Genomic DNA, 27930 nt, shown 5'->3' with positions numbered 1-27930 from the left:
ATTCGAAAAGGCTGGGAAATTGACTGAAAATCAAGAAAATAAATATGTTAATAGAAGCAGACCCCAGATGATCCAGATAACAGAGTTGGCAGAAAAGAACTTTTAAATAACCATGATTAATATGTTAAAGAAATTAGAGGAAAAGATGGACAAAATAAGTTCTAAAGTAAAGAATTCCAACAGAGAATTGAATCTATAAAGAGAATCAGATCAACACTGTAAAACTGAAATTTTCAATTTATAAAATTCAGAACACAGTGGATGAGTTTAAAAGCAGATTAGATACAGTAGAAGATAAGATTGGTGACTTTGAAGACAGATCAACAGAAAGTTTCTAAACTGACACACAGAAAAAAGAATGGAAAGAACAGAGCAAAGCATAAACGGATAAAGAGACAATTGGGGTGTAGTGAAAAGGACTAACACATACATATCTGATTAGAGTCCTAGACGTGGAGGAGAGAGTGAATCAGAGGAGTGTTTGAAGATAAAATGAATGACGAGAAATTCCCATAAACTGATGAATATATCTGCCAGTACATTCAATGTCAGGTAACCCCCAAGCAGGAAAAATGTAAAAAAGAAAACCATACTAAGCATATCTTAAACTGTAGAAAACCAAATACTGAAAGAACATCTTAAAAGTCAGTAGATAAAAACTGACAGCTAATATTATATTAAATGGTGCAGTATTGAATACTTTCCCTCTGAATTTGGGAGTAAGAAAAAGATTCTATTATTCTCATTTATATTCAGAAATACACTGGAGGTCCTGGCTACTGAACTAAGGAAAAAGAAAAAATACAGGACTTCCCTGGTGGCACAGTGGTTAAGAATCCGCCTGCCAATGCAGGGGTCACAGGTTTGAGCCCTGGTCTGGGAAGATCCCCCATGCCTTGGAGCAACTAAGCCTGTGTGCCACAACTACTGAGCCTGCGTGCCACAACTACTGAAGCCCATTCACCTAGAGCCTGAGCTCCACAACAAAGAGAAGCCACCTCAATGAGAAGCCCACGCACCGCAACGAAGAGTAGCCCCCGATCGCCGCAACTAGAGAGAAAGCCCACGTGCAGCAACGAAGACCCAACGCAGCCAAAACTTAATTAATTAATTAATGAAAGAAAAAATACAGGCATGCCTCATTTTATTGCTGTTTGCTTTATTGCACTTCACAGATATTGCACTTTTTTTTAACAAATTGAAGGTTTGTGGTAACCTTGTGTCGAGCAAATGTATTGGCACCATTTACAATATAGTAAAAAAAAACAAAACAAAACTATTTATATAAACAAGCAACATCAAATCAGGAAAGGAAAATTGTAAAATACCATTTATAATAGTATCAAGGTATTAGATACCCTGTAATAACTCTCAGAGGATACAAGCCTCCTATATGAAAAACATTGCTGAAAGAAATTAAAGAAGACCTAAATAAATAGAGCAATATATGACATACATATATTCAATATTGTGAAGATGTCTATATAGTTCAGTCCCAGTCAAAATCTAAGCAGGGTGTTTTTCTGATAGAAATTGATGATGGAAGTACAAAAGACCTAGATTAGCCAAGGCAGTCTTGAAAAGGAAGAACTTTTCCAAGAAATTGGAATACTTACCATAATCCAGACTTTGTAATCAAGCCACAATGAAGACAGGGTAGTGTTGCCATAAGAACAAATAGACCAATGGAACAAAATAGAGTGGTATGTACTGCCCAGCATGGCTTGTACTTAGCTGTGTGTGGCTATTAAGCACTTGAAATATACCTAGTCTGAATTGAGATGTGCTGTAAGTATGAAATACACAGTAGATATTTAAAGAGTTAGTGTGAGAAAAATAATGTAAACTATTCCATTAATAATTTTACATTGATTACATATTGAAATGATAATATTTGGGGTATATTAGTTTAAATAAAATATTGTTAAAATCAAGTTCATCTGTTTTTTAATGTGGCTACAAGAAGATTTACAACCACATATATGGCTTAGTGAATGACATTGGTGGCAGCAAAGATTCCTTAAACAGAGCACAAAAATACATAAGAGAAAAGATTGATAAGGTGGATTATATAGAACTTCTGTTCATCAGAAGATACATTTACAGGTTGAAAATGCAAACCATAGATTGGTAGGAAATGTTTGTATGGATTGTGACAGAGGCCTCTTATTGAGAAATAAAGATATATATTAAACTCTCGCAAATATAAAGAACTCTTGCCAATCAGAAAAAAGGACAATTTTTAAAATAGGCAAATGACTTGAACAGGAGCTTCACAGTGAGGATATCCATATGGCCAGTAAGCATATGAAAAGATGCTCAGCATCCTTGGTTATCAGGGAAATGTGAATCAAAGAGATGATGATGCACATCCACTGGGAATGGCTAAAATTTTCAAGACTGACAGTATCAAGTCAGTTGCGACTCCCATACACTGCTGTTGGATGTAAAAATTGTTACAGCCACTTTGGGAAGAGTTCTAACAATATCCATTAAAACTAAACACGGGCTTCCCTAGTGGCGCAGTGGTTAAGAATCCACCTGCCAATGCAGGGGACACGGGTTTGAGCCCTGGCCCGGGAAGATCCCACATGCCTCGGAGCAACTAAGTCCGTGCACCACAACTACTGAGCCTGCGCTCTAGAGCCCGCGAGCCACAACTACTGAGCCCGCATGCCTAGAGCCTGCGCTCCGCAGCAAGAGAAGCCACCTCAATGAGAAGCCCACGCACTGCAACAAAGAGTAGTCCCTGCTCACCGCAACTAGAGAAAACCCATGCGCAGCAAGGAAGACCCAGCGCAGCCAAAAGTAAATAAATAAATCTATTTTTTTTAAAAAAGACAAAAAAAAACTAAACATATAACCAACCTCATAACCTAGCAATTCCACTCCTGTGTTATATCCACGGTAAATGAGTGCATTTATGTGAACATTGAAAGCAACCCAAACATTCCTCAGCAATAGAATGGATAAATGGTGGTGTATTTATACAATAAAATACTCCACAGTAATACAGGAGAATGGACCACACACAATATGATTCCATTTACATGAAACTTAATAATAGACAGAACTAATCAATGGTGGTAGAAGTCTGAATAGTGGTTACTTCCAGTGGGGGCAAGAGGGTCTTCCAGGATGTTGGAAATGTTATATAACTTGATCTTGGTGGGACTTAAACTTCAACAGCTGTACACTTGAGACCTCTGCATGCTGTATGCATGCCATACCTCACTTAAAGCATTATGTTCGCATGTCTGGCAGTTCCTTGATGATGAAGACTGTAGCTCATTTATTTCTATAAGACCAGTGCATAAGCACAAAAGGCACTCAATAAATAATGTGGGAGAAATTTAGGAAGGAAATGAAGTAGGAAGTTAGGAAGGAAGTTGGTTCATTAATCTAGTTTCTTGTAACTCAGCCCCTGTTCCTTTGTTCGCCGTCCACCTGTCATAGTCAGAGCTCTTGTTTGGCTGCAAGGTTGGGGTAGTGATTTTACTGCTCAGGAAAGTACATCTAGCTTGGGCCCTTTGCTGTTACCCGTCTGTACAGTAGAAGATAAGTCTAGGTATATGGAGAAGGGGGAGACTTTTTAATCACATGATGTAGATTAAGAATAATGCTTTATCTTTCCTTGTGTATTTCCATCTGTGTCTCTTTTCCTCTTCCCTGTCGTTTAGCATTCAACCAATATTCACTGATCACCCACTGTTGCCTGGCTTTTTCAAGGTATCTAGCTACATTAGTGAGTAAAAGAAATAAAGATCCCTGCCCTCACAAGGCTTATATTGTGGTGGGAGAAGACGGGCAATCCACAGTAAACTGCCTCCTTCTCCTTTTCTTACTTGTGCAGAAGAATCAAGCAGAAGAAACATACTGACAGGAAAACAAAAGCTTAGTCTGTATCCCGCCCCATCCTTCTATTGTATGGTAGGCCCAGTTCACTTGTCTTCTGGTTGAGCAGTGGGAAAAGACTTGTCATTTTGGATTAACTTCACAATGCCATGTGTCCGGGGGGACGTAATAAATATTTGTAGCCTTTGGGAGCATCTGTCAGTGCCTGCTGATTCCCATACTTCTTTTCTGCCATCCGCCCTACTCATCTTTTTTTACCATCACCTTTCTGGGGAAAGCTTCATTTAAGTTCTTAGAAAATATGTTTTCTGTAATGGTATGACTTTGGGACAGTTGAGCCCTAGAATGGGCAGTGAGGTGCAGCATAAACCATCCTTTTGGAAAGTTCTGATAAGGAACCCAAATAGTTATTTTGAGAGTTAGGGTTGTTGTGATGAGTGTTCTTTTCATATACTGTTCTAAATCTCATATTGTGATAAATACTGGATCTGGTAAGGTTATGTAGTGCATATGAAACGATGGAAATAAAACTGCCCAAATAAAGTCCGAGGAAGAACATTTAACAGGAGAGTTGTGACCCAATGCATCCTTTTTCTTTTTTTTTTATGTCCATCAAAGGAAGAAGACAAATAGACTCTGGTTTATTAATACAATAGAATATTATACAGCATTAAAGTTGAATGGCTAAAGCAACATGAACAACATGGATGAATATTGGCAATATCATATTAAGTTAAAGAAGATTACATCCACCATGACACCCTTTATATAAAGTTAAAACAAAATAAAATTTTAAAGAAATATTTGTAGATCCAGTGCATCCTTTTTTAAGTTCATTGTGTTTTAAATGCAGATTTTTTTTTTTTAAGTCAAATACTCTGTAGAAAGAGATTTCATGGCGATTAGGAAATGTTGACGTGTATCTAGGGCAGAAAGGAAGGAATTAATTTGTTTCCAGTTGGGATTTGTAGTCAATGGATGATCAGTGAAACAGAAAGCCATTTCCAGGTACAGAGGGGAAAGATGGTACAATTTAGTAAAGAATAATTATACTTTGCATTTGCATAGCGCTTACTGTCCAAAAAATGTTTTCACATGCCGTTTTATCCTCCCAGTAACCCAGTGAGATACGTGTTTTTAACTCCTGTTTTAATAGACTTGGAACTAAGAGGTGTTAATTGACTAGCCCAAAGTCAATAGCTGGGCTGTGTCAGAATTGGGACCCTCTGATTCTAAAGCCCCCAGACTCTTCTGTGTTAGGTCTTTCTGAAAATTTATGCAGCAACGTGTAAGCAGTTTTGGCAGAGAAGGGAAGTCTTAGGGTCAATCTTAATGATGCTAAAGGCAGATCTGAAATGAAGAATCTGAAGCAAATCAAGAAGCAGAATAACTTCCCTGCTCACTTGGGAGGGGAAGGTGATAGGGTGTTATGCCCAGAGGTTAGAATGTGTGTGATCTTTTGATCACTCTGTGGGCTGATAGGAGGGAGACCTCAGTACTCAAACGTGAACTTTTGGACAAAGTAGTGCCTATTACAGTATTTCTTCTAGAATTATTTCATGGCTCCTGTGGTGCCGTAATTGTCTCTCTCTTTAACCTCCATCTCCAGGAGCCTCCAGAAGATGACGCAAACATCATTGAGAAGATCCTGGCATCTAAGACTGTCCAAGAGGTTCGTGGCTGATGTTTCTGGCTTGTATATCACTAGCGCAGTTTACACCCTCTGTGGAGAGATGTTTCTGGAGTGGTCATTCTTGGCTGGACTGAGAGCTAGGCAAGAGCACTGTTTGGCTAGTTGACACTTATTTTCACCTCCGTGAAAGATTTTAAGACATAAAATTCTGAAATATTTGAGTATGGCCCAAACCGATGTTTTTTTTCCTTATGATCCTAGCAAAAGGTATTGATCCTTTAGTTGCCGTAGCCCACTGAAAGTCATCAGAGGGCCAAGAAGAAGAGATGGGAAAAGACTCCCAATGAAAACATCTTTTCCTTTCAACATCCCAGGGCTGTGTAGAGAACCTCTAGAGAAAATTTCTGGCGTGAAAGAGTATGCCGGTGCCAGTGAAGGCATAGTTTCATCTTTACCTCAAGTGTTTATGAAAGTACACTTCCTTACTTTGAGAGTGAACATCACTGGAGTTTGTGGGGGACGGTTGGGAGGACGCCGGAAATGCATGTTCTCACTTCTGCAGCAGCTCTCAGAGCCCTGGGCCAGTTTGGCTTTATCAGCTGAATGCTCTCCCAGCCTGGACCTAAGAATGACACCAGGAGGATCATTTTTGTTTTTTTCTAACCTTATAGCTTACTGTGTGTTCAGCCTTTAGAAAGCCTGCTCCAGACCTGTCAGAAAAAGACCTGGGAAAATGAATATGTCCTTGAGAAATATGTTCTAAAACCAGGAAGAAGTATTGATTTACCTTTTTCGTTTGACACATAAGGGTGATCCATGGGGATCTGGGCTGATACCTGCTTGCTTTTGGTTACAGGTTCACCCCGGAGAACCCCCATTCGACTTGGAGCTGTTCTACGTCAAGTACAGGAATTTGTACGTCTATTTAATGTATTATTTGTATGTGTATTTTAAATGAATAGAACTTTCTTCTTTCATCACACCATTATCTTTTATATTTTCCAAGAACGGCCCCTAAGGCATGACCCACAGACCTTGACTGGCTCAAGTTCACCTTAGGCGGCAGTGCTTTACTTTGGCTGCGTATAGAATCACCTGGAGAGCCTTTTAAAACTACTGAAGCCCTTGCTGCACTCGAGACCCATTGGCTCATACTCTGGGAGTAGTTCTCAAGGATTGGTGTGTTTTAATATATATTTTTTTGTGTGGTACGTGGGCCTCTCACTGTGGTGGCCTCTCCCATTGAGGAGCCCAGGCTCCGGACCCGCAGGCTCAGCGGCCATGGCTCACGGGCCCAGCCGCTCCGCGGCATGTGGGGTCATCCCGGACCGGGGCACAAACCCGTGTCCCTTGCATCGGCAGGCGGACTCTCAACCACTGCGCCACCAGGGAAGCCCAGGATTGGTGTGTTTTAAAAACTCCCTCTGCAGTTCCCATTTGCACCCAGAGTGGAGAACCACGGTCCTATAGCCTATACTTTTCTACCCACTTGGGTTTTTCTTTCTTTCTCTGCTGTGTGCCCACTTTAACTAATGTGCATTAACGATGGCCTGCCTATACCTGCCCTCCCTCTGCTCTGAGCCAGTTTCTCTAGAAGCCACAGAATTGCTTGGAATTGCTGCATTGTTTTGTATTCTGTTTTAGTCCTGAAGGGCAAGGCCCTTCTAAGCCCAGCCTACAGCAGTTCCACAGCAAGTCACTCCACTGCTGCTGTGTTAGACGGTCACCCGGTTATTGAAACACTTTAACGCTTGATGGTTTGCTGGTTCTGTGCTTGTCTCACAATTTGTGTGTCTTTGGATAGTTCCTACTTACACTGTAAATGGGCCACAATGGAAGAACTCGAAAAGGATCCTCGCATCGCACAGAAGATCAAGCGATTTAGGAATAAACAAGCCCAGATGAAGCACATTTTTACTGAGGTGAAGCAATGTTTACTAATTTGATCACTGCTTTTCTTGCAGTATTAAATACCGGGTTTAAGTTTCTTAATAGTTGAAGTCCTGTGTAGATCTATGGCTCAGGTGCCTGCTGATTTGTGACAAGATTTGTCCGGATTTAAGCCAAAGAAAACAAATTATCCACCAAGGAATAAGGATCAAACCTTATAAACTGATAACTCATAAGAACGTGCATCTAGGTCACGTTCTAGGGCAGAATGTACACACAGGAGGAATGTGCACACAGTTCTTTCATTTCCTGCTCTCCCCTCCCCAAAAGGGCAATTCCAAGAAGACTTAAAGTTTGGGTGTAAAAAATAAAAACAAAGCTAAAATGTTAGAAAGTAAGTAAATATATAAACTTGGGTATTTCTAAGTATGGTACCTACAGCAAGAGGAAGGATTGATGGATTTGGATATCAAAACATCTGTAGTGCCTGTAAGTTAGAAAATACCACAAATAAATCTTTAAGTAAGTACATAATGTACATAGACGTATTCCCTAATTACGTACGTGCACACATACATACAAGGCATACATTCTTCTTCTTCCAGTATGGAAACCTTATTTATATTTGCATACACACATGCATGATACACATACATATACACATGACAAATAGCTTTAATGATAAGAAATGCTCTTATAGTTCAAAAAGAAAATTACAAAATCCCAAATAGAAAAAAAATGGACAAATTAATGGGGAATTCAGAAAAGAGGGGGAAATTACTTATCAACCATACAAAAATGTAGTCCGTTTCACTAGCAGTCAAAGAAATGCAAATTAAAATGGGAATCTTCTAGTTTTCACTTATCAGATATTTGAAGGTTTTAAACATAAGTATTTTCCACTGCTGGTGAAGGTGTAGGGAAGAGACACTGTCGTCGTCACTGGTTGGGAGCATAACTTAGGATGACCTGTCAGGAACGCAGGATGACAACAGACATCACATGTCTCAATATTTGCCTATCCTTTGTCCCAGCGGTTCTGTTTCCACCATTTATTTTAAGGAAGCTATCAAGTCTTTGTGCAAAGACTTAGCTATGATAAACAGTTGTTTGTATTGGTGAAAAATTGAAAACAAAATGTTAGTTAATAGACACTTGTTAAATTATGATACATCCCACAGAATGCAGTACTGTGCAGCTAGTAAAAATGATATTGGAGGACAATTATGAACGTCATAGGAAGAGGCTTAGTGATGTTAACTATTGTTAGTTGAAAATGTCAAGCTCTTATATGAGACAGTTCCATTTTTGGGGGGTACAAGAGAGAAGAATCACCATAATAATGCATAGAAAATGTCTGAGTGTATGTGAAAATGATGACGTAATTTTCTCCATTTGATGGGATTGTGGTGATTTCTATTTTCTTTAACAGATTTTATACAGATAACTTATGAAGAAAACAATAAAAATTATTTTTTAAATGTAGCCACAAATACTAGACCTTAAGAGTGCACTGAGATGCCATCAAATTTTAGCAGATTGCTGCACATTCTTACCAATTCATTGTTCATGCTGTACTCCTTTTCTGCAAATGACGAAAAACTATTTTAGGATAATGTCAATAAGTGTTCTTTTTGTCCCAATATGGAGTCCTTTTTCTTTAGCCTTAACGTTTGGCCCCAGGCCTCTCCAGGATTGTTGTAAAGCCTGTGAGAACGGTGTTTTATGGCATTGTTCCTCTGTAGAGAATTGGAAAGGAAGGACTAGAATTGGAAGAACCATCCTGAAGCCCTGTTGGATACTCTCCCTCGGTTCCTGGAACTTCTTATTCACGCCTCTATTTTAGCGAGCATTTGCAGTGTAGTGACTTGTTTACGTGTCTGTGTCTTCCATTTTGAGCCCTGCGAGACAGACAGGGCCACGCCTTCCTCGTGGTACTTCCTATCTGTGGTACTAGGCGCAGGGTCAGCGCTCAGTCACCATGTGTTTGTGCCCAGGTAAGGGAGGAGGGTTTTCTATGCCACTCCTGCTCCAGACCCTTCAGCACTTCCTGTTGTCTTGGAATAAAGTCCAAACTACTTAATGTAGCCTACAAAGCCCCATGAATCTGGTTTCTGATTTATTCCCAAGGGAATGATTTTTTTTCCCTTGGTTGGGAATAGAAAATTGTGTTAGGATGTGTAGAAATACTGTAATGGGAATTCATACCCTTGGGGAAGGAAAGGCTTTTGAGAAGATTGGAGGCCGTCATGAAAGGAACGAGGAGTGAGAGTGGAGAGTAATTGCTGTAACACTACCTTCAGTCTTGACCTCGTCAACATTTTTGTTAATAACTTGCGTAAATGATATTCTTATGAAATAAATAATAACCTAGTTTTGAATAGAGCTTCTTCATACCCATTATTTCCAGCCGCTTTATGAGGTAGCCAGGGGCGCGTGTGAAGGAGAGTGGGGTTGGAAAGGCTGTGAGTTCCCACGCCCCACAGGGCTGGAGGCCTATGAGACCCTGACTCCTCAACACCAGACCCAGTGCTGGGAGAATAAATGACAGAATCAAAGTTCAGGTTTACCTGGACAGGCGAGGATGAATGAAATAATGAAAATGGCAATAAGTAAATGTAATGTCACACATTGGTATTTTAAAGATCTTTACAACTTTGGAGTGGGGAAAATGACCTAATAGCAGTTTGCCTTGGGCAAATTGCAGTAGCTCCTTCAGACTCAGTATCCTCCGTTTATGTAAATCAGTACTAATACTATCACCCTCACAGACTACCTGGGAGGATTAAATGACACAGTGTTGATAGAAGTGCTAAGCATGGTGCCCGACCCGTAGTCACTATTCCACAAAGGTTAGCTCTGCATCACCAAGGGATCTAGAAATGTGGCATCTGAAGAACATTGAACACCTGGGGTTAGGGAGGTGTTCCGATAGGGACGAATCAACTTGGTTACTGCTGCTCTAGAGGAAGCAGTTCACACCAATGAGTCAGTTACAGGAGGAAAATTAGGCTGTAATTTAATAGTAATAATGATAAAGATCATGATGCTACTACTGAACAGGCAGAAGTAAAGCTGTCTTGGCAGTGGGTCAGGTCTCAGAGGGCAATAAATTCCTGAACACGGGGATAATTGAATCCAAGGGTGGATTTGCAGGGATGCTGTAAAAAAAAGTGTTCCTGCGTTGATTGGAAGATGAAACTAGACGACTCCTAAAGTGCCTTCTAGCTTAAGGGGTAATAAGAACATTCCTGCACTTCAGGAGGAGGGCTCCTGGGCAAGAAAGACCCGGGTAAATGTTCTGATTCACGTGGCTTTGCAACCTTGGTCACGGTACTTATTTAACCTCTCTGAGTCAGTTTTCTCATCTGTAAAGATAATTACGACACCTGCTACTCCATAAAGTAGCTTATAGGCTAAAATGAAAGCACTGGACACACATTAAATATTTCTAAATCTTATTATTTTGTAAGTACGCTTTTTTTTTTTGAAGCATAGTGTGTTTAACAGTAAGCAGTCCTAAGGGTACAGCTCAGTGAATTTTTGCAAAATAAACACTCCTGTGTAACCAGCACCTAGATCAGGAAATAAAACATTATCAGTACCCCTGAAGCTCCTTCCATGCCTCCTTCCAATATTAACTGTTATTATTATTGGTATTAAGAAGAAAAATTATAATTCTGGATTTCCGAGGGATATCTCTGGAAATCCTCCTTGTGCTGATTTTTGCTCAGTACTGTAATGACCAACAGGAAAATCTCACCCTGGTGGGGCAACCTGTAAGGTGTCGTCGTTTCTTTAAATTCAGTCCTGAAGAGGAGGATTTGGGGACAGTAAAGAAATGTCGGTGAGGTGACTTTTATTTTCAAGCGAACCTTTTCATTCTGTGTTTCCCGCCCAATGGGGCCCAGTTGGGGGGGGGTCACTTAAAACACTGGATGTTGGGTTGGAGGGTTGGGGGACACTTCTTAGCTCTTCTTTTTTGTTTGCCTTAGCCTGACGAAGACTTGTTCAACCCAGACTACGTGGAGGTTGATCGCATCTTGGAGGTGGCCCACACCAAGGATGCAGAAACCGGAGAGGTGGGTATTTTGCTGTTTCGACTCTTACAAAGTGTCTTTGCTGCTTGCCGAAGATATTTTGCACGTTTCGTTAGCATGTGGTCCTTGTTCTCGTGGCATTCGCGTGCTGTATTGTAGGGAGGTTTTCATAGGTCTGTCAGTGTAGGACTGATTCCTGTAATGTAGTAGAAAGAATGTAAGTCTCTCCCATTTCCCACTAGGAAGTGACGCATTACCTGGTGAAGTGGTGCTCACTGCCTTACGAAGAAAGTACATGGGAACTGGAGGAAGATGTGGATCCTGCGAAAGTTAAAGAATTCGAATCTCTGCAAGTTCTCCCTGAAGTTAAGCATGTGGTAATGTACCCATGTCACTGTTCGGCACCTCTTGTAACATGTGATTCTAGGAGCTTGGCAATCCTGGGTGTCCCCTGGGCTGTTATCCTGAGTGGTTTCTGTGGTGTCTTATCGTTGGTCACTGCCATTGAAACTGCTGTTCAGGGTGTGTTTCTCCCACATCACACTTTGCTAGCACTCAGGTCAGCTTTACATCCAGCTCTACTTTGAGGTATGTGACATTTCAGAAGCTTGGCTATGAGCTTTGATTTATTGGTGTATGGCTGTCAGATGGAGTCAGTAAGATAGAAGGTAAGAAATGCCTGGCTTGGGAAAGAAGCTCAGTAAGTTGTTAGCATCTTTCTTGTTCCTGTTTCTTATCTCTTGCTCCATTGGTGATCTCTTTTCTTCAGTTTTATCCTTTGCCTTTACTCAAGTGGAATATTCTTACAGGGAAGAACTGTCTTTCTCTATAGATCGCTGGGACTTTGCAGAGAAAACATAGGTTTTCAGTACGTTTTTGTTGAATTGGTTTGTTTTTCTGATTCTGGATTATTACCACCAAGCTGCAAAAATGTCAGAGGAGGCAGAATTGGGATAGAGCCCAGTTAAGATGTGACTAACTTGGGAAAAGAATCAGAGCTGTGAAAGAATATAACTATAGACTGGAATGATCATTTTCTATTTTTTTTAAATCACTATTTTTATATGAAAAACTCTTATGCAGTTCCTTATTGTTGTTTTTATATATATCACTGGGAAAGTTGGGACTTCAAAGGCAAGACTTTGACACTGAACTTAGATCCCTGTCGGAGTCCATCCAAAAGCAGTTTTGCTTTTGTTTCTTGGCTCTGAAGGGTATAGAGGTATCTTGAGATGCGGAACTGTGATTAGAAACCTGTGTATTTTACAGTGTTTGTCTACATGATTGATTAATGAATTTTTCTCTCAACCCTCTCCTATAACAGTTGTCCATTTAAAATTCAACTTGTTGGTCATTTACTAAGCACCTGCTGTAGGTTGATTCTTGTGTGGGACAGAGTAAGAAAGTAGGTCCAGGCCCTGCCCCAGGAGCTCACAGGCTGACGGAAGAAGCATGTGTGTGCAGGACAAATATGGCACCAGGCTAATTGGGGCATGTGGCCCAAAGCAAAAGCAAACCAGTGGGGGAGCAGAGAGTCGAGAGAATTTCATTGTGAAGCTAGTTCTAAGTTATCGTCTAGAAGTAATCAAGACTCTTACTCTCTCAGCCTGAATCCCACTTATTTCTTCAGACTGACTACCTGCGCTTGGCGAGAATATGAATGCAAGTGTTTTCAGTCAGTTTCCCTTTTCCTTTCCTTCTTTGCTGTTGTGATGCTCCTGTCCTCCTCATCTCTCAGTGAACTATGAGATCATTTCACACCTGTCTCTTTTGGTTTCTAATTTATTTGTTCTCTCATTTAGAAGGTATGTTTTGAAATTTTTCTCATCCTAAATTGGAATGGTAGCTCAAAATATAATTAAAGTTGTCTTTTTATGTTCTAAGAGAAGGGCTGGCTCCAAATGATACTTTAACTGAATAATTTTTTTTTTTTAAGGGATCTTATCCTGGGCTTTGAAGTTTAGAGATAACCCTACCACTCTTGATGAATAGGACATTCCATCACTAAAAGCTTTTTGGTAAAAAATTGGTCACATGTAGGTCAGATATGGAATTTTGGGAGAGCAAGAAATGAGTGTCAGTAACGATTGTGCAAAGAGAGTAGCAGTCATTTAATAGTCAAGACCCACCTTGGAGACTCCAAGAATCAGTTCTCTTCTGAATTTAATAGTAGCCACTAAAGGTTGTGGGGCCTTGGGGTAAGTTACTTGCTGTAGTCTGTACCACTTAGGAGCCAACTGGACTAGGCATCGGGAATTTCTAGCTGATTTCAAGCCTTATCCTTAGATGGCTGGTCATGTTAATGGTGATGTAAAACTAAAACCTTTAGCACTGGAGAAAGAGGGAAAACCCAGAGGAGTGACTGGGTTAGAGCGTGATGCCTCTACATCAGGAGCGCTACCAAGGCAGCAAAGTAGAAACCTGCAATGCTAGGAGTGAGCCACTTCAGTCGCTAGAGATGAGGAACATTCCAGGAAGTCTCCCCATAGTATCTGGTAGAGTAGAGTGCCATTAAAATGAGTTACATGGACTTCAGGGATCCAGGCTGAATGATTCCTGTAGGTTGAGAAGAATGTAATTTCTTTAAGGGAACAGAGCAAGAGAGTTTCTATAGGAATATCTTTGCTTAAGAGCTTTCTCTTTAAAATTAATTTTTTGACATAATAAATTATTTTCCCCTTTATTTCTAAAAACACCTTTGCCTATGTGCTGATAGTAATATTCAACAGAGTTCTATTTCAAGGGGCTTAGCCTAACTACAGCTATAGTAATTTTGTAGGTAAGTTGTGGTGTGTAAGTTTCTGAAAGACCACACTTTCAGTGGTCTGAAAACATTGGACAGATTACACTTATCTCCAAATATCAGTGATATGAAATGATTGGGGATATTTTATTAAATTTCACAAGTGGAAGGCTTCGTTTTAGTTAATGGCATATTTCAGGAGTAAACTTTATTGTAATACTCCAAAGTAGAACTACCAAAGACTACAATTGCTGTTAGAAAAGCTAAATCTCAAAATTCTCATTTATATAACTATAGGCATAGCTAAAAGTTTTTATTTTTAAGACCTTGAAGTGTCAACTTAGGGGCTCAATTTGTCTAGAAGCAAAATAATCAAGTCTATGTCCAAATAATATAAATAAACAAAATTTTTAGGTGGGAAGACTTAATACCTAAAAATTAAAATTTTCCCCAGATTAATCAAAATTCCAATAGAATTTTAAGGGAACTTGAAATTGATTCTACAGTTATACAGAATACTAAATAAGACGGAATAGCCAAGACATTTTTGAAAAATAATTCCCCATCAGATATAAAGCTGTAGTAATTCAAAAGTGTGGTTTTATTGCAATAAGAGACAGTGCAGTAGGACAGAATGAAGACTCTAGATAAAGCTCCCTGGATATATTAGAACTTATATGATAAAAATGCCATTTCATATCAATAAAGATCAATTACATTTAGAAATTGGTGTTTCATATGGGAAAATAAAATAAGATTGCTATTATGTTCATGGTGAATTTAAAGAATTTACAGTTTTGATTATATAGGCTTTGGGCTTTACTCTAGAAACTAATCAAGAAAATATTTGACCCAGTATATTTTCCTGAGCTGATACCACAAGGACAAACAACAACAAAAAAATTCTGTCTATAGAAAACTAAAAAACCTGACTAATACTGGCTTGTAGGGAAATTAAAATGTAAGTGGGAGTGATTTCTAAGAGTCTCAATAAAGCAATATAATACTTATCAAGATTTTAGGTGGGTCTGTTTCTCTTCTTCATTAATTGCTTGCAAATTTTATAGAGGTGTTCTTAGTTTAATCTGCTGAAATCTAGAAAATACAGGACTGGCTCATTAATCAGAAGACAGTAGCTGCAGTTTGCAGCCAGCTGTAGGACAGCGTTTGAGATTTACCACCTTCCCCATCATTGCCCTGTGTCCCTCTGCACATTTTGCTCCTGAAGCATCATTCTCTGTGTCTTGTGCTCTCTGCTCTCCTTCCCTAGGAGCGACCTGCCTCAGACTCCTGGCAGAAACTTGAGAAGTCTCGAGAGTATAAGAACAGTAACCAGCTCCGGGAGTACCAGCTGGAGGGGATGAACTGGCTTCTTTTTAACTGGTATAACAGGTGCGGAAGCAGAACCGGTCCTGTCTTCAGGGATGATGTTTCTACCAGATGTTTGTGCCTGGAAGGAGATTGTGGGCTTAGCCCGCATGGAGTAGCAATAGCAGAGCGGCAAGGGAGTGCGTCGGAGCCACTGGTTTGGTGGTGATCTTTGCACATCAGGCACACCAGGACTTTATTTTTTATGTCAGATTTGGTTTGGTTTGGTTTGGTTTCTCCAACCAAGAGGAGTGATCTTTAGACATCACTGACTTTGTCCTTTTTTTTTCTTTGCCAGTCTAACCAAAAGGTTGGGCTCAACCTAGATGAAACAAAACCCAGAAGATCCTTTAAAACTGTTTTTTATCTCACAGCCTTCAGCAAAAGTTGGCTCTAAAGGGGAATGGATCTGGATTCTAGCCCCGACTCTGCTACTTGTTTATGAGCCATGGGTGGCCTAGACTTGTAATACTCAGTTTTCAACTCTGTGCTTTAGTTCCTATCAGAATCTAAATGAAACAGATGAAATTTGAGAAAGATGAGTCGAGATTTTCTTAACATTCTAGAGTGTACCCCCGGTGTCGATTTTTAAAGACAATATGTAGTGGAACAGCACACCAAGCTGGAACTCTGGAGACCTGTGTTCTAGCCTTGTCTCTGCCACCTGTTCACAGTGTGAGTCAGGGCACAGCTCACTCAGACACTCCAGGTCTGGGGTTGCCCACCTGTACAGTCAGGAGCAAGACCGGACAGGGGCCACACTCTTCAGGGGTCACACTCTTCCAGGGTCACAGCTGTGTGCAGTCCATGATTCTGGATCACCACAGGAGACCAGCATTTTTAACTCTTGACACGGAACTTAGTATGTGGGTTAAAAGTTTGTCCTTTGATAACGCAAGTAATAGACAATGAGAATCATGCAACTTATGTTTCTGTTTTTGCCTTGGCTTCCATGAAGTTTGTCAGGTAGAGAAACTGGCTTAGATTTGAGGCATTTTTTTTTTCTCCTTGTTTCAGTATTATTTTAATTTTTGGTATTTTTAGTTTATACTTAAATGGACCTATTTCACGTATTTTCTCACAAGTTGCAATAGTTCCTTTTTGGAAGTAGGCAGGGTGTGAACAATGATAATAGAAACTTGCTTACGTTGTATCTCTGGAAAATGCTGATAAAACCTTCACTGATAACCTTACAGGTCAAGGTACGCTTCTGAAGTATCTTTTTATTTATACCCAACCTCTGCCTCTTTCCTATATTGATGATGAAATATCTGTGTTTCTTACTCTGCAGAAAAAACTGCATTTTGGCTGATGAGATGGGCCTAGGGAAAACCATCCAGTCCATCACATTCCTTTCAGAAATATTCCTCAGGGGAATCCACGGCCCTTTCCTCATCATTGCCCCGCTCTCCACCATCACTAACTGGGAGCGGGAGTTCCGGACGTGGACAGAGATGAACGCCATCGTGTACCACGGCAGCCAGATCAGCAGGCAGATGATCCAGCAGTATGAGATGGTGTACCGAGATGCACAGGTGAGCCCTCCACCCGTCACAGAGACCTGGGACAGCTTTCTGACGTCATGGTTCAAAACAGCCTTTCCGTCCCTTGTCTTCCAGAGTTTAATGCCCTGCATTGGGTTACTGTTGGCTTACTCTGTAGAGTCACATGTTTATTGCGGTAGACTTCTTACTCCTTCCTGGTAATTTAATTTGTGATAAAACACAGAATTGGAGGGCATGCTTTCTGCTCTGACATATACCAGAGGCTCTTTAGGACACGGAAAGCTTGGCTTCTTGGTTGGCTTACGAAGTTGCTTTTACATGCACAAGGTTTTGTCTGAGTTGTTACGTGCTCAGTGAAGAAAGTGAGCAGAGGAATTCGTGTACAAAGGAAGGATTCTCAGCCAGGGAGTTTGGAGAGAGAGGGAAGGTTAACAGATTTGACGTGGAAGGATGAAGAGAAAACAAATGGTTAAAGGCACAATAGAATTTTTTAAGACATTTTTGTTTTTGAACATCTCACTTTGCTGAGTATCCTTGTATGTTTGTTCGGAGCACTGGTTTCTATAAATAAGGTGAAAATTAAATGAACTCAGAGGAAAGGCAGCGCTCACCCCAGAGGTTTCACAGACAGCAGGAGGAGACACTGAGAAGAAATTTAAGACGTGCTGTAACGTGAAGCTCTGCTTTTTAAAGCGATGGTAGCACTAAGATAGGCTGAAAGACAAAGGTGTGTCCTGCCTGGTAGCACTTGTCCTGGGTGAATCAGGATCATGATGTCGAATCTGTTCTAGAACCCAAGTTACAAGGTGAAATTAATTTTACCTGAAAAGTAACAAACAGGGTTTCCTTGGGCATTCCAGCTATGCATAGACCAGCTTCTGGCTGGGAATGTGTGAATCAGCACCCATCTGCTTTCCTTATCATGACAGTAAATAAATAAAAAGCTTCCTTTTCGGCCTTCCACATGGCTCCTCTGTCTCACTTTTGTGAGGGTACGTGCTCTCTTGCTTTTGTTTCATTGATGTAATGGGGTCTCTCTCTTGTCTAAATAGCTGGTTCATTGTCGTATTCTCTCTCTTCTCAACTGAAGAAGAAGTGCTTATTGGCTCTCACCTAGATCCTAGCATTTATAGTGTTGCCTCCTCTAACCCAGCCGGTAACCCAGTAGCTGGATTCTCTGGCCCTGCGTAAAGCTTTGTCTTTGCTTCTGTCATCTCAGGGAAACCCACTGTCAGGAGTCTTCAAGTTCCATGTCGTCATTACAACGTTTGAGATGATCCTGGCAGACTGCCCAGAGCTGAAGAAGATTCACTGGAGCTGTGTGATCATTGATGAAGCCCACAGATTGAAGAATAGGAACTGCAAACTTCTGGAGGGCCTGAAGCTCATGGCCCTGGTGAGAGTTGGCAGGCTCTTTGCATAAACACAGGCCCCTTCTGTTCACAGTAGAGGAAGCATTCTTTAGCCATCTGCATGCAGCTTACTTGTGCACAGTCTGCTCACCCTAGATTTTCTTTTTGCCCACCATGGCTCTGATCGTGCAGGAAGCAAATTTTTTTCGTTATGAACTGGGTCAACAATTTGGCCTTTGCCACAGACTAATTCCCAGAGGGACCCAGGGAAATCTTAAATACCATGAAATTTGTGACCTGGAAATGTAAGATGTTTTGACTTGTTTCCAGGTCCCTGAATGATCTGGTACCAAAGGTGATGGCCTTCAGCATTACTCCTCGGCACAGTGCCCAGTCTGTGGCAGGCAGGCACTCCATAATATCAAATGAATGAATGGATGAATGAATGGGTGCTTTAACTAACGTGAAATTGCTCCTGGGCTCAGGGATGTGAAAGGAAGGTTGATCTGGTTATTGATGTTGTCACACTTATTCTGTAGAGTCACATGTTTTATAACCAACCTCTGCCTCTTTCCTATATTGATGATGAAGTATCATCATCTGGCAAAACAGAATTGCCACCAATAAAGCCCAGAATGCCCTGGCATCATTTTCCCACCAAAACCTGCTGTTTTGGTGGTTCAGACCCTGTTCATCCCGTGCTGTGAATCCATGCAGGAACACAAGGTGCTGCTCACAGGGACGCCCTTGCAGAACTCGGTGGAGGAGCTCTTCAGTCTGCTCAACTTCCTGGAGCCGTCACAGTTTCCTTCAGAGACTGCTTTCTTGGAGGAGTTTGGAGATCTGAAAACAGAGGAGCAGGTAAATAGGAGCCTGAAGGATTTGAGGAGACAATGTGGTAATGACCCTCACCATCAAGGGAAAAACAAGTCACCATGGGGACAGGAGTTAGCAAGTTCTCACATCTCTCGTAAAATGAGCATTGCCTCCTTTATTTCATTTGTTTATGTTGAAGAGGATAAACTGATTATTAGCAGTTCTTATAACTCCAAAGAATAAATGAATCAACATCCAAAATGCCTTATATCCGGCCTCCTGCCTTCACTGATCTCATATGTAAGTTCAGTGATTTTGTTCATAGCTCTGGCCTCAGGGGCTTGCTTCCCTCCTCCTCTGCCTTCTTCATCCTTCATCCCTCCTCCATCACCTGCAACATGTTTCCAGGCTCATTTTCTTGAGTGCAACAAAATACACAGGTAGTGAGGAAAAGAAGGCAGGTGTATATACCAGAGTAGTGGGCAAGTCCAGTTTTTTCCAAATCAACTAAATGTCCTGTTTTCAAAGATCTGGTTCTGCGTCTAGCTTATTAGACTCAAAGCTGTTTCAAAACAAACCAGTCTATCTACTACGGGTAGAAATCTCAACTGGACATTGCAGAAATGAGGCAGACAAGTTTAAATGCCGTAAGAGGAACAGTTAATAGAGCTGAGGACTTTTAAAGGCGAGAAAGGTCACATCTGTTTGGAAATTAGGAACGGCTTCATGGAGAAAGTATAATTTGAGAATAGACTTTTAAGGGTGGGTAAGTTTTCAGTAGGCAGAGAGAGAGAGATGATGACTGCTTTGCACAGGAAAAAAATATTCATAATCAGCCGTGGAATTTATTCAGTAGTTGGGAATCATCTGGGTTGAGCTGGAAACAGGATGGATGAATTGAGGAGTATGAAGCCGGAGGAGTTTAGCGACATATTGTGGGAAGATCTTGAAAGACAGGTTGAAGGGTTTGGTAAGCATTAGAGAAGCAGTGCAGGGCTTTGATTGCAGGAATAATTAGTTCTGCTAAATTAATCTAGCAATGGTGTGAGAGTGGGTTGGGGCCGAGAATTTGGGAACTGAGAAGGTTTGGAAATTTCACTAACAGAGAAATCAAGAGTACACTCTGTGGTCCCAGTCTGTTTGTTTCTTCTTCTGTGGCGAGTCAGACTTTGAGAGCAGTGAATAATCAAACTTAATTCCACTTCTCGACATTTGCAGTATCTATTGATCTTTCAAAAGCCAGCTCCAACCCTCTCTCCATTTGTGGACCATTAGAAATGCATCCTCTTCTCCCATTGCACTTATTTTGTGGTATGCATTTTTTCTTCTTCCTAGACAATGATCTCCTTGAGGACAAGGCCCACATCTTCTGCAAAGTTGTGTTTGTTGTATTGACCAGCAGTGTCTGGCATGTAGTATACTCTAAATGATTCAAGGTATGAACCAAGTGAAGGGCAAAAGCTGAATCCAGCATGTGGCAGATTGGCATTTGTCCCTGTCTTTAACGATTACCTAGCTGTGTCTCTCCTCTTTGGGTTCTTACATAGTAATTCCTTATCCATTTGGGGGATTACAATCCTAAGTACCATGATTGCTAAAACAAAGCATTCATTAAATGGATTAGATTTAAGATTGGGGTTAGTTAGGAGCAAACCACAAAAACGGCACCAACTGTCTATATGTCTGGTTATAAAGTAAAGCATATTCATCATTGTTTAAAACCTGCTCCAGGAAGTAACTCTTCTAAATCACTCTCTGTAAATCACTTTATATTTCATCAGGAAGCATTGGTACAGCCCACAATTTATTTCTGCAGAATCTACCCCTTCTGAAAGTTTTGAACAGCTCTTTATGACTTGAAACTTGATCTTTTGCACTTGCCTTTTCTCTTATTTTCCCACCAGGATTAATCTTATTGGTATCATGTTTTAGCTCAGGGTGAACTCAGGTGCCTTGACTTTGAATCCCTTCTCTGCCCTCTTCTTGGGAGAGTGAGCAAGTCCCTGTGCCAGTGCGGTCAAGTGCGTAGAGATCTGCTGTCCAGGCCTGGACCGTTAGGAGAAGAACAGACAAATCATAGCAAAGCATATGATCAGGCTCAAAGTGCCCCTGAGATGACAGCTTGCATGATGGAGTGGGAGGTGTCACCTTACCACATTAATGCTCTACATAGTGCTACCCCCAAACTTGTTTGCTGCTGTCGTTATTTAGATGTCGGAGGAATCCATTTCCAGATTGCCTCTGCTTCTTTTTCTTTTTTTAATTCGATGTAAATGACAACAACATTATATTAGTTTCGGATATATGGCATGATGATTCAGTATATGTAGTGTATATTATAAAGTGATCACCACAATAAATCTAGTTAACATCCATCACCGTACATACATAAATTCTTTTTTCTAGTGATGAGAGGTCTTAAGGTCTACTCTCTTAGCAACTTTCAAATATACAATATAGTATCACTAACTAGAGTCACCTTGCTGTACGTTACATCCCCAGGACTTATTTATTTTATAACTGGAAGTTTGTACCTTTTGACCCCCTTCATCCATGTTGCCCACCCCCAGATTCCGTCTGCCTCTCACTTTGTTCTTTCAGCATCTTCCCTTTGTAAGGTATCACTTGTACCTTCTAACGTGGCTTAAAATATTCCTCAGGTAATTGCTGCACAAGTGTGCGTGTGAGAGAGAGAGGTTTGTTTTCTCCATCCAGAAGAGGTCCTGTCTTTGTATCTTTCTCCCTTTGTATCTTGTAAGGTTGCCACATAGGTTCTCAGTAATTGCTTGCGAATTAAAACCAGATCCCTTTTTTCCCTTCAGTCCTATTATAAGCTCGTCATGTTCAGGGATCAGGCATGATCTTTCATTTAATCTGCTGCCACAGTACTATGATTAGGTGCTCAAGAGATTGTAGTGAATGTTGGAATACCCCAGTAACGGTTATTGAATCGGGATTGGGGCAGGTGAACAGGTCTCATTTTCCTGGGCAGGTGAAGAAACTGCAGTCTATCCTCAAACCAATGATGCTTCGGCGGCTGAAAGATGACGTGGAAAAGAACCTTGCTCCCAAACAAGAGACGATCATCGAAGTAGAGCTGACCAATATCCAGAAGAAGTACTACCGTGCCATCCTGGAGAAGAACTTTTCCTTCCTGACCAAGGGGGCCAATCAGCACAACATGCCCAATCTCATCAACACCATGATGGAGCTGAGGAAGTGCTGTAACCACCCCTACCTGATCAACGGTGAGTGGGGGACATGGGGCAGGCATCTTGATCGCCAGCAGTCTAATGTTATCAAGTTCCCATGGAATGCCAGGGTGTGTATTCTGACCTTTTTACAGAGTATTAAACTGAGGTTCAAAGAGGTTGATGGATCTGCCTAAGCAGTCTGGCCAGTGAGTATACAGAGCCCTGTTTTGAGCCTACCTCTACCAATTCTCTGCCCATCAGAAGGTGGATATCAATTGTCAGCCTGCTGTCCTTTGCGTACCTGCGGTCTAGTCCACACTTTCCACTTGGTGCAGGGAGATGTGTTACTTCATTGAAAAAATGATCATGGTGCAATGAGATTAAAACTCTCTGCAGATAAATTAACAGTTAACTATACTGAGTAGAGAACGTGTTGGAAGGTTTTTTTTATTATTTTACAATAAAACTTTTTATAAAATTTTATATCAAAATATGGCTTGGATTTACTGATCCCAAGCTTTTACGGTACGAGAGGTGTGTCTTTTTGTCAGCTTTCTCTGAAGGTTTCTTCACTTGCCTAAGTCAGCTTGGTATTTCAGATCCTTCCTCTCCTTGGTCAGACTTCCCAGGAAAGCAGAGCACCTGTGTTCTCTGCAGAACAGCCCTGCCGCCTCTAGAGCCCTCTGCTGAGGGCATGGGATGGACACACAGCATTGCCTCACTGGACTGTTGGTTTGGGACCTAAGAATTCATTTCATTTTTTTCTAGGCTCTGTCAAGCAGAGGGTAGCTATTACTCTTATAGTTTGTTCAGAGAATAGTTTTGTTCCATTCTTTTTCAGGGGCAGAGGAGAAAATTCTGGAGGACTTCCGGAAAACCCACAGCCCTGATGCCCCCGACTTTCAGCTGCAGGCCATGATTCAGGCAGCAGGGAAGCTGGTGCTGATTGATAAACTGCTCCCTAAGCTGATTGCTGGCGGCCACAAAGTACTCATCTTCTCCCAGATGGTGCGCTGTCTCGACATCCTGGAAGATTATCTCATCCAGAGAAGGTGAGCCTTGTGTCAGAGCTGTGCATCAAGCACTGCAAGCAGTTCCTTTTCTTTGGTGCCTTTTTGATTCATTCAAAAATTATGTTTTAACAAGAAAAAAGCATTAAAAAGAGACATAAGAAATCTTCTCATAAAGATAGACTAAAATTCAGAGTAGAATCTTATGACCAGTTTTAACTGTCTAGAGTGAATTTCCTAGCCTATGATGTGGAGCCCTTGCTTTGCTTAAAAAATAAATTTTACATGTTTATTTATATTCTCTTTAGTTGGAAGAAACAATTCAGTTAGCATTACAGAAGGTTAAGAAAATAATGTTGTTGTTTTTTTCCCTTAATAATGATGAGAAAAATACACCCTGGAAAGCATCACTGTATCAAGTTGCTGAAAGGAGGGCACAAGCTGACAACTGCCAGAAAAAGAACTTGGGGATGTTTTATGTCTTAGCAAACGCTCTAAAGTTTTATGATAGCACTCACTATGGCATCCCAGCTTATTTTTTTGTTCATACTCCTGTAATTCCTTGAACCTAAGTTCCATTACTTATGCAGGTGAAAAGCCTGGGGTGTTATGTGTGGGTTGTTTGGAGTCTATATGGGTACTACATTTGTTACATTATACACTGTATCTTCCATTTCCAGTCATTGGGATACATCAATCATCTGAATGGCAAATGAATTTTTAAAATTTACTCTTAATCATAAAGACTTCTCCAGATCTTAGAAACTATTAGCCAAGGCATTGCTAGGTTTAAAGGACATCCTTATTTTTATATAGTCATCATAGCAAATCTCTGTTGTGTTAAATGTTCTGCTCCTTAAAGAGTCTGTTTGTCCTTATAACATGTAATTTATAGAAAAAGTATTAAAGGAAACGACCAATTTAACTATGGGTTATGCTGACATTTAATATTACATAAATAATTCTCCAAAATCGGATTAGGCAATAAAAGAATTTCTCAGAGCCCTGTAGTGGAGATCTTTAGGTTAGGAATTCTTGAGACTTACATTGTTTTTTTTCTTTGAAGAATATATTGAAACTAGAAAGCAGTTTCGTATTTTATAAATTCACTATATATGAATTACCAGAACACTTGCTTCTTATGTAAATATATTATCTCACTCTTCAAAATGTATGCAACTACTAGTTTGCAGTTTTTTTTAAAGATACCCCAAAATGTGTAATGAACAGACTTTTGCTAAGTTCAGATGTCTTTATTTAGCTCCCTTATATGCTATTTTTCCTTATCATTTATTGGTTATTTTTGTTTTCAAATTGTCTAAAAATTACAGTTTTTCTTGAAACTAGGGACACGTTATAATACCACCACCTGCTCGAAGTTTCCATTCACACTTGGGCATTTATCTTTTTAGTCTTTTTTTCTTTGTGCATACATATATTTATTGTTGTTGATTTGTTTGAATTGGGATCATATTTTACATTCTGCTTTGTAACTCACCTTTTTATTTAACATACTTTGAACTTTTTTCTTTAATTCTTCTTCTACCACATAGTTTTGATGATCTGCATGATACTCTGTCTTATAGGTTGTTTTCAATTTTTCAGCATTTTAAGGAACTCTGTGAATATCGCTTTGCATTCGTTGTGAACGTTTCCAGTTATTTCCTTAGAATACATTATGATGTATATTTTAAAAAGCATTTAATACATATTTCCAAAACACCCTCTAGAAAGACATTTTTACTGTGTCTTTTAATGGCGTATGAGAATGACTTTTTTTTCATACTCTGATCAATACTGTTTTTGCGTTTTAGTCTTTGCTGATTCAGTAAGCCAAAATTATGGTCTGTTGTTTTAATTTGTATTTCTGATTATTAATGACAGTTTCATATTTATTAGCTGTTTATATTTCTCTTTTTGTGCATTGCTTTATTCATGTTCTTTCTCCATTTTTTTTGTTACTCTTTGCCTTTTTGTTTATTAATTTATAAGAATGGCTTGTTTACTTAAGAATATGGTGCAAATACTTCCCCAGTGTTGTTCTTGACTTTTTCTTTATGGCTATGGGTTTTTGTTTGTTTATTTTATTCTTAGAAGTTTTAAATTTTATAATAGTCAAATCTCTCAGTCTTAAAACAGCTTTAAATAAACTTAAGTACTTATTTATGCTTAAATTAATATGCTTAAAAAGGCTTCCCCCACCTCTCAACTATGCAGTATTCTGAAGTATTTTCTTTTCACTCTCTTATGGCTTCTTTACCCCAGCTCTGCACCCAACAGGATCTTCTGACTTTAATATCATCATTACTTTTCTCTTTTTGATTTAGTTTTTAAATTTTCTTCAAAGTTATACATGCACATAATTTAAAGAGCCAAATTATTCTGTTAGACCTATGAAAAATAGCATTTCCTGATACCACCACATACCCCCAGTTCCCCCCCACCTGAAGCATTTACTTTAAACTCCTTATGCTATTTCTTTTGGTATTTATAGCTATATCTCTAAGTAATGTTAGTAACTGTAATTTTTTTTTTCCGTTTTAAGTATTATCTGTTCTCACTATGGAAGATGAATATTTCCCTTCTTTCACTGCCCCTCGTAATTACCACATGTGCAACTCCTGTCCTCTCATCTTCCCAACCTGCCATGCAATACTTTGGGTTAAATTAATATTCAGTGTTTATTATGATTTATGTAAATGCTGAGTTATAGCTCAGCCATGTAGTATGCTGTTTACTGTTTCTTTCTTGCACAATTTTTATTTTTCCCTGAAGCTAAAAATTATTTTTTATTCGGTGCATACTTTTAAATATACTTATTATAATTCAGCTCCAAAATTTACTCTGGTTGTCTAAATCTCCTCTTGTTACGTTCAAGCACATCAGTTTCGTTTCTGAGCCGTCTCTCCCAGGACCTTCTTTCTTCTCTCTGGGCAGTTACCCTTCCTGCCTAGTACACAGTTGCCATCTGTGATCTCTCTTCCTTTATCACACTGACAAGTTTCTTTCCTTCCCTCTTGAGTCAAATCTTGTTGGTGGATCCCATGTACCTCTTTTGGGAGCTTCTGAGAAAGGGTGAATGATAAGTGAATTTGAGACTTTGTCAGAATGTTTTCAGTTTACTCTCATTCTTGAGCAGTAGTTTGGTTGAGTTTGAGGTACTAGGTCAGAAGTCACTTGCCCACAGAATTTTGAAGATGTTAGTTTACTGTCTTCTAGCTTCCAGGATTGTTGAGAGGTTCACAGCCCTTCCAATTCCTGGTCTGTGTATGTGACATGTTTTTTCTGTTTAGAAGCTTTGATATACCCTTTTTGTCCCAGTCCTGTGAAATCTGACAATGAACTGGGTTTTGTATGGTGTCTGTTGAACTGGATGCTTTGTAGGTCTTTCCCATTTGAAATTATGTTCCTTCAGTTCTGGGGGATTTTCTTGTATTTTATCTTTCATTATTTCTTTCTGTTTTGTTTTCTCTTTGTGAAACTCCTGTTATTCATGTCAGACCTTCTGGTCTGATCACCTAATTTTCTCTTTTCTCTACTTTCCATCTCATTATATTTTGCTGTACCTCTGGTAGAATACCTTTATTCTGTCTTCCAACTTTAATCCCTAGATTTTCACTGTGTAATTATATTTTTAATTTCCTAGTTTTCTTCTGTAATTTTTCAGTCTTTATAGCACTCAGCCGGTTATCACACAGGTGCAGTGTTTTGTCATTCTGAGATTAATGATGATAGATTTTTTACAATCTTCCTACAGTGTCTGTTTTCTCAAGTCAAATTTTTCTTTTTGTTTATGTCTCTGTCTTCCATAGTAGAATTCTGGGTTAGCTTTTTTCCCCCCTCCTTTCAGCACTTAGAAGTTACTCTATTGTGTTCTCACCCCCGTGATTTCTGATGAGAAGTTTTGTAGTCATTTAAGTGGCTGTTCCCCTGTATATAATGTATTGTTTCACTCTGACGACTAAGATTTTCTTTTAATTTTCAATTTGCAGCAGTTTGACTGATGTGTGAAATTCATCCTGTGCAGAGTTCACTGACCTTCTTAAATTTATAATGTAGATCTTTCATCACGTTTGGAAAGCTTTAGGTCAATAGTTCTTTGATTTCTCTTTTTTCCTTTTGCCCTGTTTTCTTGTTGCTCTGTGAGACTCCAATTACCTGTATGTTTGACCTTTAGATATTGTCTCACAGCTCCATAGGCTCTGTTCTGTTTTTTCTTTTTTTTTCAGTCCTTTTTCTCTCTCTTGTTTTGTCTGTCTTCAAGTTCACTGACTCTTTTGTCTGTCATTTCCATCATGCTTATTAAGCCCATCCATTGCTTTCTTTATTTTAGAGATTCTATTTTAGTTCTAAGATTTCTATTTGTTTCTTAGTGTGATGTTTTGTTTCACTGCTGCAATTTCCTATCTTTTCATTCATTATGTACATTTCTTTACTTCGCTGAACATAATTATAAGAGCTGCTTTTAAAGTTCTTGTCTGTTAATTAAAACATCTTAGGTTTGACATCTGTTGTCTTTCCCTT

At 39.8% G+C, this 27930-nt stretch overlaps 1 protein-coding gene across 2 annotated transcripts in view; it reads left to right on the top strand.

The window, feature by feature from the left end:
• CHD6 (chromodomain helicase DNA binding protein 6) overlaps positions 1–27930 on the top strand; it is a 212201-nt gene that overhangs the window by 107650 nt on the left and 76621 nt on the right. For both annotated transcript variants that reach the window (XM_073792997.1, XM_019943878.3), the window contains 11 exons: positions 5465–5527; positions 6345–6403; positions 7293–7410; positions 11374–11460; positions 11661–11795; positions 15432–15553; positions 16821–17064; positions 18254–18430; positions 19104–19247; positions 22195–22450; positions 23238–23448. In XM_073792997.1, coding sequence (XP_073649098.1) covers positions 5465–5527; positions 6345–6403; positions 7293–7410; positions 11374–11460; positions 11661–11795; positions 15432–15553; positions 16821–17064; positions 18254–18430; positions 19104–19247; positions 22195–22450; positions 23238–23448 — 1616 coding nt within the window. The remainder of the gene's footprint in view (positions 1–5464; positions 5528–6344; positions 6404–7292; positions 7411–11373; positions 11461–11660; positions 11796–15431; positions 15554–16820; positions 17065–18253; positions 18431–19103; positions 19248–22194; positions 22451–23237; positions 23449–27930) is intronic.

This window comes from Tursiops truncatus, chromosome 15 (genome assembly GCF_011762595.2).
Source record: "Tursiops truncatus isolate mTurTru1 chromosome 15, mTurTru1.mat.Y, whole genome shotgun sequence".
NCBI lineage: Eukaryota > Metazoa > Chordata > Mammalia > Artiodactyla > Delphinidae > Tursiops > Tursiops truncatus.
The sequence above is the reverse complement of the archived record's forward strand: the minus strand, read 5'-3'. Positions and strand labels throughout refer to the sequence as shown.